Source organism: Pongo abelii, chromosome 11, assembly GCF_028885655.2.
Source record: "Pongo abelii isolate AG06213 chromosome 11, NHGRI_mPonAbe1-v2.0_pri, whole genome shotgun sequence".
In the NCBI taxonomy this organism is placed as follows: Eukaryota; Metazoa; Chordata; class Mammalia; order Primates; family Hominidae; genus Pongo; species Pongo abelii.
The window spans coordinates 60,786,811-60,802,312 of record NC_071996.2 but is presented as its reverse complement, the minus strand read 5'-3'; the positions used below and the strand labels follow the sequence as shown (position 1 = coordinate 60,802,312).

Sequence of the window (15,502 nt, the reverse complement as noted above, 5' to 3'; positions counted from 1 at the left end):
GGAGCCAGATGCCTGGGGGAGTAGGTGTGAGAAAGAATTTTCATTGTATCCTCTTTCATTAAACCTTTTGAATTTTGATCCATATGAGTATTGTTTCTATTCTAAAAATTTTTAGAGGAAAAAAATTGACAAGGGTAAAAATGAAGTAACAGGAAAATGTTGGCAACATATCAGTTACAAATGATTAAAATCCCTAATACATAAAGACATTTTGCAAATTAATAGAATGGTGAACAGCCAAAAGGAAAATGGAACAAACGAGATGAAGATATGACTGACTTATCCTTCGTATTTTCAACAAATATTTATTGAACATTTATTGGCATAAAATATACAAAAATTCGTGGACTCATGAAACAGAAACACTGAAAACCATAAACATAATACATAAGTATATTATACACAGTAGTGTTAGAAGGTGATAAGTGCCATGAAAAAATACAAAGTAAGAGAGATAGAAGGTGTTGGGGTTCTGGGGGCAGACTGTAATTTTAAGTAGATGTTTAGGGGTAGGCCTGGTTGAGAAAGTGACATAAAAGTTAGGACGGGGTTGGGAGAACTCGTCCTGCAGATATTTGGGTAAAAATATTCCAGCCAGTGTTTACTGAGGCGGGAGTATGCCTGGCAAGAGGCCAGTGTGGCAGGAACAGAGTGACAGATCCAGAGAGTAGTAGAAGGTGGGGTCATAGAGGTATGGGTGGGGGGCAGGACATTTAGAGCCTTGTAGCCGTTTTTAAAACTTCAGCTTTTACTCTGTGTGATATGAGAAGCTGTTGGAAGGTGTTGAGCAGAAGTGAGCAGAGTGACAAAATCAGACTTATGTTTTAGCAGAATCACTTTGGCAGTTACTGTGTTTAAGATAAACTGTGGGGCTGGGGGTAGAAGTGCAAGAAAATATTGGACACTTAGATAAAGTAATCCAGTTCAGCTCTTGGATATATTTTAAAGGCAGAGCCAACAGCATCTGTTGACAGATTCAATGAGCCATGTAAGAAAACGAGAGCAACAAGAATAGTTCCAAATAGTTGCTTTTTGGGGACTGAGCAACTAGAAGGATGGAGTTGCCATCAACTTAGATGGGGAACACCGTATGTGAAGCAAGCTTTGGCTGTGGAGAAAATCCGGGGTTGAGGTTTGGACACGATGAGGTTGAGATGCCATTAGGTATCTGTGTAGAGATTGTGTGGATGCAGTTGGCTATATGGGTTTGGAATTCAGGAAAGAGCTCTTGACTGGAATTACATGGATATGAGTCATTAGCATGAGATTGGATGTGATCACTAAAGTAGTGAGTAAAGAGAGAAAGGACAAAATCAAAGACCGATCCCTTAGGCCTGCCAACATTACAATGTCAGGGACAAGAGGAAGAGCCAACAACGGACACTGGAAAATGTCTGTGAAATATGAAAACCAAGAGAGTGTAGTGTCCTGGAAGGCAAGTGAAGAGGAAGTGGTCAGTCCATTGAATACATGCTGCTGATAAGTAAAATGCACTGATAATTGACTGTTGGCTTTAATAGAAGTTGTTGGTGGCTTTAGATGGGGGTTCAATCTTCATTGAAGAAGTGGAAGCAAATGCCTGATGGAGTAGATTGGAATGGGTAGGAAAGGAATTGAAGATGATGTGTACAGGTAACTATTTTGAGAAGTTTTTCTGCAAAGGAGAGTAGGCAAGTAGGGCCAGGCTCTTATGTAGTTATTTGCTTTTTTTTTTTTTTTTTTTTTTTCTTCCCAAATAGTAGAAGTAGCAGTGTGTTTGATTCTAGTAAGAGTAATCTAGTAAAGGATAAACTCTGAAGATGCAGGCAAGAGGGGAATTGCTGAATGATGTCTTGGAGTTGTAAGGAGAGTTGGGATTTAGTACACAAGTGGAGGAATAAGCACAGATGGTTCATCTGCTACTCTAACAGGTGAGGTTGCAGAGTATATGGTGCAGATGCTGGGAGGGGAATGAATAGATGTTCATGGTGGCAGTCTGTGGAACTCTGGCTGGTAATTCTAAATGCAAATGAGTAAGAAACTTATAAAAGCCTCTCTACTTATCAAAGCAATGAAAATTTAAAAAATACTCAATTTTTTTCCTATAAAATGGTAAAACATTGTGTCCAGAGTTTAAAATGGTACGGGAGAAATGAGCATTTTAATATATAATTGGTGTATTTGGAAGTCTGACACCATGTCATCAAAAATCTTTATAAATGTGAGTACTCTTTGTTTTTTTAGATATGATCTTTAAGGAAATAATCAGAGACATAAAGTGGATATTGGCTTCAAGGGTGTTCAACATTAAATTTTCTTTCCTTAGTGATGGCAGAATCTTCAAAACTACCTAAAGAGCCAGCAAATAGGGAATGAGCTTCATCAAGTATGATATATCCACACAATGGAATACTACACTGACATTAATGATTATATAAAGGATATTTCTAATGACACAAATGGTTTGAATATGTTGCTATGTAATTAAAAAGCAGGCCACAAAATAGTTTATAGAACATGGACTTCCTTTTTTTCTTTCCTTCCGAAAGCGTTACATCTATATATAGCCCCAGAAAAAAGACTGAAAGGTTATTCACCCAAATAAACAATAAAAATCGTTATCCTGGGCCAGGTGCAGTGGCTCATGCCTGTAATCTCAGCACTGTGGGAGGCCAAGATGGGTGGATCATTTTCGGTCAAGAGTTCAAGACCAGCCTGGCCAACACGGTGAAACCCCGTCTCTACTAAAAATACAAAAGTTAGCTGGGCAGTAGTGGTGCATGCCTGTAATCCCAGCTACTTGGGAACCTGAGGCAGAAGAATCGCTTGAGCCTGGGAGGCAAGCTGAGATCACACCACTGCACTCCAGTCTGGGCAACAGGGTGAGACCCTATCTCAAAAAAAAAAAAAAAAAAAAGTTATCCCCAGGTGGTGAAATTATACATAATTTTGGCATATTTTTACTTTCTATTTTTTAAAGCAAAAATACATGTTTTTAAAAATCTAAGTTAAAGGGTGAAGAGGAGACCATTGATATTTAATGAGTACCTGTTACATGATCTGATAAATACAAATGATTTTAACCCTCAGTTTACCCCATCTTAAAAGCTCTGTTTTACAGATGAAGAAACTATAGCTCAAAGGAAGGTGAGCAATTTCCCCAAAGTCTCTGACATGGTAAATGGTTGGACAAGATTACATCTCTTCTGCACATCTGAATAGAGAGCTTTCCCCGCTTACCACACTGCTTCAAGAATGTACACATGCCAGGATGCTGGTAAATCAGGTTGAGTACCAGTATCAGCTGGTAAAACAGGTTGCCATTTCATAGAAATATGATAAAAGCTATACATGTGAGCACATATGTAATTTTAAGTTTCAAGTTGCTGTATTAAAAATGTAAAAAGAACAAGGTGAAATTTATTTTAAAGTGTGTCTTATTTAATGCAATAGTTCCACAATATTATAATTTCAACATACAATCAATGTTTTTAAATTAATGAGATATTTTACATTCTCTTTTTTCATATGAAGTCTTTGAAATCTCGTCAGCATTTTATACTTAGAACACATCTTAATTTGGACTGCCACATTTTTAAGCCACATGTGACTAAGGGCTAACATCTTGGACAGCACAGCTTTAAAGGATGATCTCTTTTACTAAAACACATTTTAAAAACAATTTGACTACAATTGAACCTCTTTCTTTATTCAGTGTTTTTGTGAAGCTATTTAAATTCTATTTGGGCTGTATTTTATCAGTAACATGAAGACAAGTTTAATTGCTTGTTTGAGACTCAGATGAGATTGTGGTTTTAATTTCCTAACATTTGGATGAATTAATCATATAGATGAGACATAATTGTCTGATGCCCCATTTAGCTATGTCAGATATGAAGTCAATATGTGGAAAAAGCTAAAGAATGATGGCAAGTAATTTCTACTTTATAGTTTGATAGGTATATTAAATTTTATAATGTTAGTTTATAATTAATATTCTATTATTATTCGAGATCTGAATCTGAATGCTATTTAAAATCCACAATGATTTAACAATTTTCTCCTCTGTATGTACATTGCTGATGCCCATAGTTTTATATTTTCTCAACTAAATTATTTGAATTTACCCTACTTGTTAGTAGCTTTATTCTACTCATTAGTAATTTTTAAGATAACTGTTTAGTGCTCTATGAGCTTTTCCTTTTGTGCATATTTCTCTTAATACATAAATAATTCTATTTGTTAAAGAAAATTTTTAAAATACAGTTAAAAAACTGGAGAAGAAACTAAAAATTAATCTAAATTTCCAACACTCAGATATATCCTTTGGTAACATTTTATATATTTCAGATGTATGAATGTTGTTTATAAAAATGAAAAAAAACTATACACTTATCTACTGAATTTTCCTGTTTTGAATCATATCCAGTGTCATTCCTTTTTTCAATAAATGGTTACTGAGCTTCTTCTGTGATTTAGGTCATGTATTAAATATTATTTTACAATAAATTTTTAAATTAGATGGATAGTATTACAATGTATGACTGTATCACATACATTTAACCAATTTCCTATTTTTGGACAATTATTTTTACCACATTTTGATAATTGTTTTAAAAACTTGGAATAGACAATTTTGTCACCATATTTTGAGTAATTCTATAATTATTCCCTTAAGATGAACTCCTAGAAATAGAACTGCTGAGTCAAAGGGCATGAAAAATTCTAAGACTTTTGGTAGCATTGGTAAATTGCCTTCCAGACAAGTAAAAACAATTTATGTTTTCATTAGTAGACTTTGTATTATTTGGTTCATCTGTACTTGGAGATCAGGGCATTGGAGATTGCTGTCATGTGTGAATATCATCAGTGTCACGTTCATGTTCTTTCTCTCTCTTTCAATGTTTATTTGTGTAGCATAGCTCTTTCACTGTCCTTATGTGAAAGTTTTGCCAAAAGAGAAATCTATGCATAATTTTCATAATAAACCTGACTCTTCCCTTGTTTCAAAATAAACCATATTTCAAAATAAACTCTATTGCTAATAAAGATGAGATGGATAAAAGTCAGCATCAGAAGGCGACACTTAAGAAACACTGTGTGGCTTCACATAATTGTCTTTAAAAATATGTGAAATAAACAAATGCTTACATATATGACCATTGCTTGATGAATACAAGACAGAAGAAAGAGAGGGAAAGGGGTATAATAGGTAACTGACATTTGCTTACTTGATGAGGTGACGACAAGTTAAAACATTGGAGCCCTAATTCCCATGTGGCATTTTTCTCTGAGAATGAAGTCTCAGAGCTGTTGGAAAGTTTCAGTGCCTGGGCATGTCCAGTCTCAGGTTCTACACTTCCAGTCTGAGCTGGTTGTGTGCCAAGGGTGATTAATAAGGACAGAAGTTCCCAGAAACAGCAGCATAATTACCTTATCTTCCAGTGTTCACGTAGTCTCATTGGTTAGATGACCCCTCACCCAACATCCTGGGTCACTGCAGCTTCCATTTTCTCTTGTCCAACTTGATGTTGGGGTTTATATTTTTGGAAGGAGTGGGTAATAGTGTGGACCATGATTTTATTTTTGTCACATATCTTTAGTAGCTTTCTCTTAAAATACATCGTTCATAATAACTACTTTATGGTTTTATACTCTTTCTTTAAACACCAAAAACCACATTTGGTGTTTATTCAACCTACTTTGAGTTTGTCGTGGGAATAAAACATTTTAAATTCTCTTGGATATGGTGGAGTGCCTTTTTTCAAGGGAAAAAAGGGTTCACTTTCTGCAGGATACCCTCAAAAACTAATCTTAGAGTTTACCTTTGCTTAATTATATTTATTTGCATGTTATGTATTTGTGAAAAGTATATCTAGGTATTTAAGAATAGTGGCTTAAATACCTAGTTTAAGTCTTTATTAGTAATACCACTGCAGCTTCACCTGGCTTTTTAGTGTAATTGTTTTAGCTAGTGACTGCACAATGTAATGGTGCATGAGGCTACATTTTCAATACTTCAAGAAACTGAAAAATCTGGGTTTTATATGATGAAGGGGTGAAAATCATTTATAAGGGGTTTCTATTCTTCACTGGGTGTGAAATCAATTTGAATAAATATGATTGAAGAAAATGGAAACAGCAGCTTGATGGGTTTGTGTCTAGGACAATTGACATTTGTTATTGGATAATACAGAAAGAATATATTGTAAAAATAATAAAATATGTGTAGCTATATGCAATGCCAAGATTAAAATTTCTATGGACAAGATTGTCAAATTTTAACATGAGAAGAATTTTAACACCTATTTTATATAACAAACCAATTGTTCATAACAACAACTTTTCCCTATTCTTTATACCTTGAAGTCCAATTGCAGTTAAGATATAATCTTTTGAGGTAACCATAAGAACGAACACTGTGGAGAACAAGTAATGTAAGAATAACTATACCATTCCCAGGTTTATGTTTATTTGCCTTATTAGTGCCTATCAGAAAACATAAAGTTGAACATTGCTAATGTCTAAAAAATAAACTGAGAAGAACCATCGCTCTTTTAATTCATTCTTATAATTTCTTAGTGATTACTTATGGTTGGTTTGAGATGACATTATGACATTTTGTGTGGCAATTAAAATTTCAGAAGACCTTATGATGGTTAATTAAAATTTTCCTCATACTGTCCCAAAGAAGTAGGCCAATTTTATTACTCTTGCTTTTGGACTTAGAAAATTGAGTTATAATGTCTATATAAGGTAATTTTATTTAATTCAACTTTACTGCACTTTAAAATGTTCTTGTCCCCCCAAAAATGAAGAATAAAATGGTAACATGGAGACAGATTTTGGCTCAATATAAGGATTTAAAACATAGAGCAAATAATGTATTTGTAGATGATCTTGTCTTCACTGATTCTATTCATTTGCATTTGAGGGGGTTTCTCTGGTCTTAAAAATGGCCCTTGGTGTTGAACATCATTGGTCTGCCCACAATCAGCTGCAGAGTATTCATCATTTTAGATGCTGGTCTCTCCCTGCGTTGGGTCTATATCTCTTTTATCTCTACATCCTTTCATAGTACTTTTCTTCCAAAGCAATATTAAGATACTATGTTTAAAAAGTCATTTTTCTCTTTTTCAGTTTGCTGTCAAATTATCTTTAGCTGTAAGAGAATACCCAATCCAACTCAAAGTAACTTACATAATAAAGCAATTTCTTATTTAACAAGAAGTCTAGAGGTAGAGAAGTCCAAGTACAGTGAGGTCTGGTGTTCTGCATTCTCTTGCCCAGCCTTCTTGCAAGTTAGATGACTTCCTGCCAGACAATTCTGCATAACAATGTCCAGAAGCAGAGAGGGACCTTCCTTCTTTCTTTGTGACTCTTTTTAAGAGCTAGGAAACCTTTGCCCCAGAGGACTTCCCCTCACATTTCACTGGCCAGAATTGGATCTTTTGTCCATGTTCCTACCAAACACTTGTTAGAGAAACAGGAAGTTTGTGAATGGGTGTTTGTGAATAGCTGAAAATCAATCCAGATTCACTGCCAAGGCTGGAGATGGGGCTCACTTTTCCTGAAGCAGGGCCGAGTGTGGATGGAGGAGAGTGGATCTTGAATAAAGTCAGCATTCTGGTGGGCAGGAGCAAGGGTGGGAGCAATGTCTGCTACAGTTTTCTTTTCCTTACACTTCTTATGATGAATGTAATTATTAAAAACCTAGCATATGGGGTGGTTGAACAATTACATCTTACTTTTAAAAGGCTATTTTAGGTGAGGTGCTGTGGCTTATGCCTGTAATTCCAGCACTTTGGGAGGCCGAAGTGGGAGGATTGCTTGAGCTCAGAAGTTCAAGACCAGCCTAGGCAACAGAACAAGACCCCATCTCTACTGAAAATAAAAAATTAGCTGAGTGTGGTGGCACGTGCCTGTAGTCCCAGCTCCATGGGATGCTAAGGCAGAAGGACTGCTTGAATCCAGGAGTTCAAGGCTGCAGTGAGCCATGATCACGCCACTGCACACCGGCCTGGGTGACAGAGCGAGACCCTGTCTCCAAAAAAAAAAAGTAAAAGGCTATTTTATCTTGGTCATGTTATTTTAAAACTTCCACTAGAAAACTACTGCTGGATGGATGTTTCAGAGACAAAGAGTGGTTTAAGAGGCTTGCCATCATCCACACTATTCTACTTCCAAAAAATATACATTCTAAGTAAAAAAAAAAAAAAAAAAAAATGAGCTTTCTATGTAAACTTCTCTAAAAAAAATCTAAGTAATAACAATGTGTTTGCTATTTGGAAAATGCAACTTCCAAATAAATCGCTTAGCCTCCTGTTCTGACCGGATTCCCAAAGCCATCACTTTTAGAACACTGCTATCTTTTCATCATTCTTCAGAAGAATGAGGCTTTGGAATTTGGCACAAGTTTTGGCTTTACCCTATATGTCACTTTTTTTTTAATTCTTTGTTTCAATGGATTTTGACCTTGCTCGTGAAAGTTCACTTTATTCTGGTTGTCACCTTCCAGCTAAGTAGCCAGACTGGTAGAGCCAGGGACTGTGGAGGTGGGAATGGATCTCTGAGGAATAGAAGATGCATACCCAGGGAAGATCAGATTCTGTTGGTCAGAAATGGGTCTGGGAGCAGGGAGCCTCCTGTAAACCAGACTGAAAATCAGACATAGATTTATATCTGGACAGTGGGCCTGGGAAGAAACCAGGCTGATTAGATTGGGTGTTTGGATGGTTCTGTCTTGGAAAGAAAAAATTGAAAGGTGAAGTCAAATTGTGTATTACAGAGGGTCAGACCTGATGCAGCTAGACAAGAGGATGGTCTGTCATCCACATTAATTGAATGGTGGCTCACTGCACTCCTACTTCTCTGTGAAGGAGCAGTAGGTGTCTCCTAATACTGTTATGCTTTAAGAGATGAGTTTTTCTTCAGGTCAGGTTCACTATTGCATCAGCTAGCTTCAGGAGGCACTAATTACCATTTTGCCTGGAAAGCTCCTTTTCTCTGAGAAAACATAAAACAGCTTTCAGCCAGTTTGTAACCACAATGTTTAGTTTCATAAACTTGTTTCTGTTGTTAAGTATCTGTTACCTGTATGTGTCTTGTTTACCACCATTGTCTGCCCTCCATCCCTAAATGTATTTGAATGTCACGGAACCAGAACCCAAGGAAAGTGGTTTAAACATGGCTATGAGGAACACTAGTAGCTAAGTTAATTGTGAGTCACTTTAGGATTTTTGGAATAATTCAAACAGGTAGAATTAGGGAGACAATTGGCCTGGGTCAGGGTGAATTTTTACAGCTCTGTTGTTATTTTCCGAATTATCTGTTTTGTCTCACTTCCTGAGAAATCATAATAAAATGATATCTGTGATCAGATACCATATTGTGGGGCAGGGGATGGTGAATGAGAATTGAGTGGTAAATACCTCACCTTTTGTAGGCTGAAATTCCTTGAAGTGTTCGAAGTACTCAATAAACTTACAAATTGTAAAATCTTGGCAGGCTATGATAAAGATGAACATTCTAAAGCACTTTAAATTAGAAAGTTTAGACGGACAAAAAGGAATAGAAATTGCAGAGAACTGCTAAGGATTTTTGTCTAAAGATTTTTTTTTGTAAATTGCAAAAAGCTTAGGATAATTTAAAAGTTTTCTTTAAAATTTTCTTTTAACATAGAGTCATTTTTCAAATTCAGAAAGTAAATAAGACATAAGAATATTTTTCACTGTCTGTGCAATTTAGCTAGTTCTGTCATTAGAATCACCAGCAAAGCAGTTGAATTCAACAAGAACTTTGAAAGGGAAAACCTAACCTTGGTTTCAGCTATTTGATATAGATTTTTCTGTACAAAAAAGATGAAGGTTTGATTTACAAAGGTAAGTGTCCAGATTTACACTTGGAAATGCAAATATATTGAATCTGATTTTATTTTAGAAGTTCAAAGTGCGTGTTCCTCAGAAGTGGCTACTTTGTTATTGTGATGAGGCTACTATGTTTAAATATTCTTAGATTTTTACTATTCAAAGGCTGGGTATATATGTAGAGTATGTATGTAGCTGAGGGAGATTTCTCCCTTCCTCAAATGCAGCATTCTAATGGAGATGCAGGGCTGTTTCATTATTACTGCCTATGTGAATATTTGTTCCAATATTTAAGGCTGCAGCTCTGGAAACTGCTATAAATACATAACCTAAAAATAATAATATTGTGAGTATTTATATATCATTTCCTTTAAGCATGTTTTTTAAATTTTTATTCTACGTGTACTAAAAAGTGACTTGCAATTTGAGTAATTTTGGTAACTGGAAAAAACTGTTGGGATGTGAGGCTTCTAAAATCAACAAGAAGGTCAAAATGGATATGGTGACAGTTCATGGCATGCTTGCTTTGAAATATCTGACTTTAATGTCTTACGATCATTTCATATGTTTAAGTGGTTTAATATTGTCACTAAAATTGCAGCTAATTAATACATTCAGGCAATGTATAAAAATGCACTGAGTGCCACAAATTCTTCTGCTGCTATATTTATTTATAGCAATGTACACTGCTTAATGTGTGCTTCTATTTGGAAAGCATTTTTGTAAATGTTTGCCATTTTCACTTTCTCCTTGAGGACAGCCACAATCTTGCACTGCCACTCAGTATGAGATATCATCAAAGAAATTAATTTAGGAGTACTTCTCCATTTACCAAAAGATTTAAACTATTTTTGAAAATTACGGGTAAGATTGCTTGTAGATTATCTTAGGGTAGGTTCTATTGAAACAAAGCTGAGACAGGGATTCCTAAACAAGAGATTTATTGGGAGGTGCTCTCAGGGGGAGGGCTGTGAAGGAAGCCAAATAGAGGAAGGGAAATGTGTAAGCAAGAAGGTGTCAGTGGAGACTGGCCACGGTTTGCTCCCATGGGGAAATGCCAGAGTGCAAAGGTATCGTAGAGTTGATCCTCTCTGGAGGCAAGTAGGCTGGCTTTCTGTACCTCCATGTAGGTCAGTCATTGGTTATGGTTGGCCTTTGAAAGAGGGTGGGAGGGTAGCCTTCTCTAAAGAGGGTGGGAGAGGCAGCTCCTAGTTGGTCCATAGCAATTCTCCAGAGAAGGAAGGGGCATCTGTGAGTTATCTGCCAAGACTCACAGCATCTTGGTGATGGGAATTCCGTCTAATAAAGGCGATCTGGGTGTGGTACCAACAGTATCCATTATAGAGATGAATCGCAATTTAGAGGAACAGAGAACTGGTTGGACCTAGCTTCTATTGCTTCCCCCGTCCCAGGGCACACACTACCCATACATCTACACTTATAATCAAATAAAGGTGGAAATTCAAACTTTTTTCAAGTCCTTTTGATTAAAAAAAATTTTATAAACATTAATGAAGACATGTACTTTAGTTCTATTTTTTGTTTGTTGCTTGTGGTATGGTAATGCAGAATTTATGTGGCTAAATCTTCTATTAAAATGCATTTATGTTAACCTGAATGAAAATGGGCTCCTTGAGAGAGGGCCTGAGATGTTGTCCATGAAAACCTGAGGATGTTTTAAATGCCAAGTTTACTCAGGCAAACCTTTCTCCTGGCTTAATACTCCTATTTGTACTGCTTTATTTGCAGAAGCCTTTGTCTATACATGCATAACTGATTCAGACAGGACTGAAACACTTGGTGTGTTCAATGAATTCATTTCCAGTTCTCTCTGCAATAAATTATTATGTCATACTGAAGAACTTTAGAGTATTCCTCTTCCTGGTAGAACCTCCAACCCTCTTTTTTTCCCCCTATTATGAAACAGATAGGACTTTTTTCTTTGAAAAAGAATTTTTCTTTCTTGCTACTTATCAGAATAATAATCTTGTATGAGAACATTGGAATTCCCATCCGTGTCAATGATTTAAGAGGTGTTTTATTCTGTTTTAAATTGTCAAATATTTTTCAGGGGCATGGAAGATATATAAGAAATTCTTTGAATTGCACAGTTAAAGTATAAGACCATTGATATAGCAGAAATAAACAATGACAAGTATCCTCTTGGATTAAGAAGTATTTGTTGCTAATAATATTCCCTCTGATTGCATTTGTATTTGATTATTCTAATTTATTAAACAGGAATAATGATATGCAAAATAAACTCAGAATATAAAAAGATATTAATTCAGTTTAGCGTTCAAACTGATATTGCAAACTTTTCACTCTGCACAAGACTTTGCTAATACTCTATAAAGAATGCAAACCAGGATGGTGCCTAGGTGTGTTCTGAAATGAAAAAGGCCTTTTGGAGCATAGTGGATATGTTATTGGGAAGCTGACTTGAAGGGATCCTATTTGCAAATGATTTCTTCAGTGGTTTTAATGCCGTTGGTTATCTTTTCACTATCAATATTTAGTATTGCCTCTGAAGCACTAAGAAGATAAAGTAAAAGATAATTTTAGACTTTCTTTCAAAGTCAAACCTTAAATAAGTCCCTTCCTCAGTCTGTCTTTATTTTCCTTTACATAATTGCTCATTTAACTGTCTACATTTATACTTTTCTCCAGTTTAGACATAGGAACCTTGTTGAATAAATAAAATTCCTTTTTAACCTGTATACATAATAATTTATTTTCCAATGTTTATTTCATTCATTGGTCATGATTTCTAAAATATTGTTTTAGGCAAGATAGAATAATTTATTTTTGAAATACTATGTCTCATCAAACTTAATTGAATTGTGCCTGATACTCATGGCAAGACCAAATAAAGAATTGAAGGAACCCATTGCATTAGAATTTAGAAGCTTTTCTGAAACAGACATTAAATTTGGCTAATGTATTTAAAATACACAGAAACCTTGTTTTGCTTCATTACTGTCACTTGCTAGTAGCTTGAACAGTTTGAGTCCCTCAAATTTCATGATTGCTCAATAATATGTTGTGACATTTTTGTTGCTTCCAGAAACTGTCAACTAAGTGAAGAAGACCATTGGATTTACCAGGCTATTTTGGATCAGTACCCTGGAGATCTCTTTGGAAGAAGGACTCTGTATCTGGACATGTTACAAAGATATTTTCCTCACAAATCTAGGCATGATTTGGTGAGTACTGGACCTACCTACATACTGGCAAGTTAAATTGTTTTAGTAGTCAATAATTATTAAGCAATGTACATGTATTTTCAGTGGTTCTTTAAAAATTATTTTTTCCTACCCTCTAGAAAATAATAGGATTATATAATAGTTTGAAAGCCTGTGCAGGTCATTTTTTCAAGTTTGTCCTGTCCATAACGAGGTGGGGGGCCCCCTTGGGCAGAAGTCACTCTCTATGCCTACTTGCTGCGGAGATCTTCACTGCGGTCCCAGGGCTGCTCTGCTAGTATTTGACTCCTGGATGTCCATACAGCCAGATGCTCACCTTCAGGGGCTTTACCATCTCCAGGTCTTGCCTGAAAGTGAAATGCCTGCTCCACCATTCACAGAGCCTGCTCTACCTCAGTCTTTCTAGTCACAGGGAGGCCAGCACTTGCCCTGGGGGTGGTACTTACTTATCTCTTCCCCACCACAGCAACTCTGCTTGATCCTCCTAGTTGGATCTGAAATGCAAATACCCCAAATACAGAACTCAAAGATGTGACTGATATTTTCCTAAAAAGGAACTGGGAAATTACTGTTTTATTGTTCCATTCTTTAGTCAACAAGAACACAAGGGCAAGAAAACAGAAGTTACCCTGTCACCAGTTAATTTCACAATAACTCACCTTATAACATACACGTAAACAAACACACAGACTTTTAATTTTTAAGTGAGCCATGCTATAGCATCTTATATACTCTGCATTTTTGTAATTGTTTTAAATTAAGCAAGTAATAACAATACTCACATGTATATAGAAGTTAACCATATATCAATCACGTGGAAACTCCTTGAATACTTGTAAGAGTGGATGGGAGAAGTACTATTCCCATCCTTAGATGAAAAAACTGAAGCAAAGGTCACACAACTACTGTGACCATTTTCTCCCATCCTCTTTCATCCTCTTCACCTCTCCCCCTTTATTTGGTAACAGATACCTGTTATATAATAAATAGTTCACTCTGGATTTTTAAATAACTTTCATTTATTAAATTAGATCTTTCCTTTTGTTCCCTATTGATTCTATTTGCTTCTGTGACAAGTTATCATTTATAACTTGAAGATTTTTATATTTTCTTATTATTATCATGATGAAGATTTTTACATTTACTTTTTTTTTTTTTTGAGATGGATTCTCACTCTGTTGCCAGGCTGGAGTGCAGTGGTGCGATCTTGGCTCACTGCAACCTCCCCCTCCTGGGTTCAAGCGATTCTCCTGCCTCAGCCTCCCGAGTAGCTGGGACTACAGGTGCAGGCTACCATGCCCAGCGAATTTTTGTATTTTTAGTAGAGACGGGGTTTCACCATGTTGGCCAGGATAGTCTCGATCTGTTGACCTCATGATCTGCTTGCCTCGGCCTCCTAATACATTTACTTCTTTTTTTTTTTTTTTGTTATATATTTCATTCATTTATTTTTCTTGATTTCATTTTAGCACAATCATTAATTACATTTTTATGATTAAGATTTTCATAATTTGGTTCCATTCATAGTAATGCCAAATGAGATAACATTTCCTGAATCATTATACTTTTTTATTTTTTTATTTTTATTTTTATTTATTATTATTATTATTATTATTATTATTATTATGGTGGGTGCAGCGCACCAGCATGGCACATGTATACATATGTAACTTACCTGCACGTTGCGCACATGTACCATAGAGCCTAAAGTATACATTTACTTTTTACATTAGATTGATTAGCATCCATTTCTGTGTGGTATATGCTTAATGTTTGACAGATGTTAAGTATATTTTTGGCTTTATAAAACAAAGCTGAGAAGTTTACAGAACAGATTTTAGTAGCTGATACTTAGTTTAAGTGAGTCCAAGTAAGTGGTTTTACTGTGTACCTAATTATACCTAAAGTATTATTTTAGGTGGGACATACTTTATCCTATTTGCTAGCTGCTTTTCTCACAACTCCTGGGGGTTAAATGTATTAAATTCAGAGTCATGGTCTATACTGGCAAAATAAAGAATTATTTAGATCAGTGACTCTCAACTTTGGAAGACACATGTTTTTCTGAGGAACATTTCAGAATGACCCACAGAGGTTTTCCAGGCTACTCAGGTTCTCTCCATTCCTGATCTTCCCTCAAGACTGCTAATTCCCATGGTTGAAATTCACTGCCAAAAGGAGCTACTGCTGCCAATGTGAAAATGCCATGTCCCTCATGAGCATAGCATGGGAAGGGCTCAGTGTCATTGCTATTATTACTTTAAGTTTAGGCATCCTAACATCTGAATGTTTCAGTAATTAAGGGTAAAATTGTGAATTTTCAGGATTGTGGTAGCAATTTTTATGTTTATTAGCATTTTGTCTAACTGAAACCCTGATGTAATTGTTAAAATACGAAAACTGATGTAAAGATGGGGTATTTTTAAAATTATATATAGGGAAAATATTGCT

The 15,502-nt window shown here is 35.7% G+C and overlaps 1 protein-coding gene across 11 annotated transcripts in view; it reads left to right on the top strand.

Annotated features, from left to right (window-relative positions):
- The window catches only part of CCDC148 (coiled-coil domain containing 148), a 330,389-nt gene that overhangs the window by 131,712 nt on the left and 183,175 nt on the right, over window positions 1–15,502 (top strand). For all 11 annotated transcript variants that reach the window (XR_008522611.2, XM_054548893.2, XM_054548892.2 and 8 more), the window contains one exon: window positions 12,913–13,051. Coding sequence is in view for 10 of the 11 variants with exons in the window: in XM_054548893.2 (XP_054404868.1) it covers window positions 12,913–13,051 (139 nt within the window). In the remaining variant the exon portion in view is untranslated. The remainder of the gene's footprint in view (window positions 1–12,912; window positions 13,052–15,502) is intronic.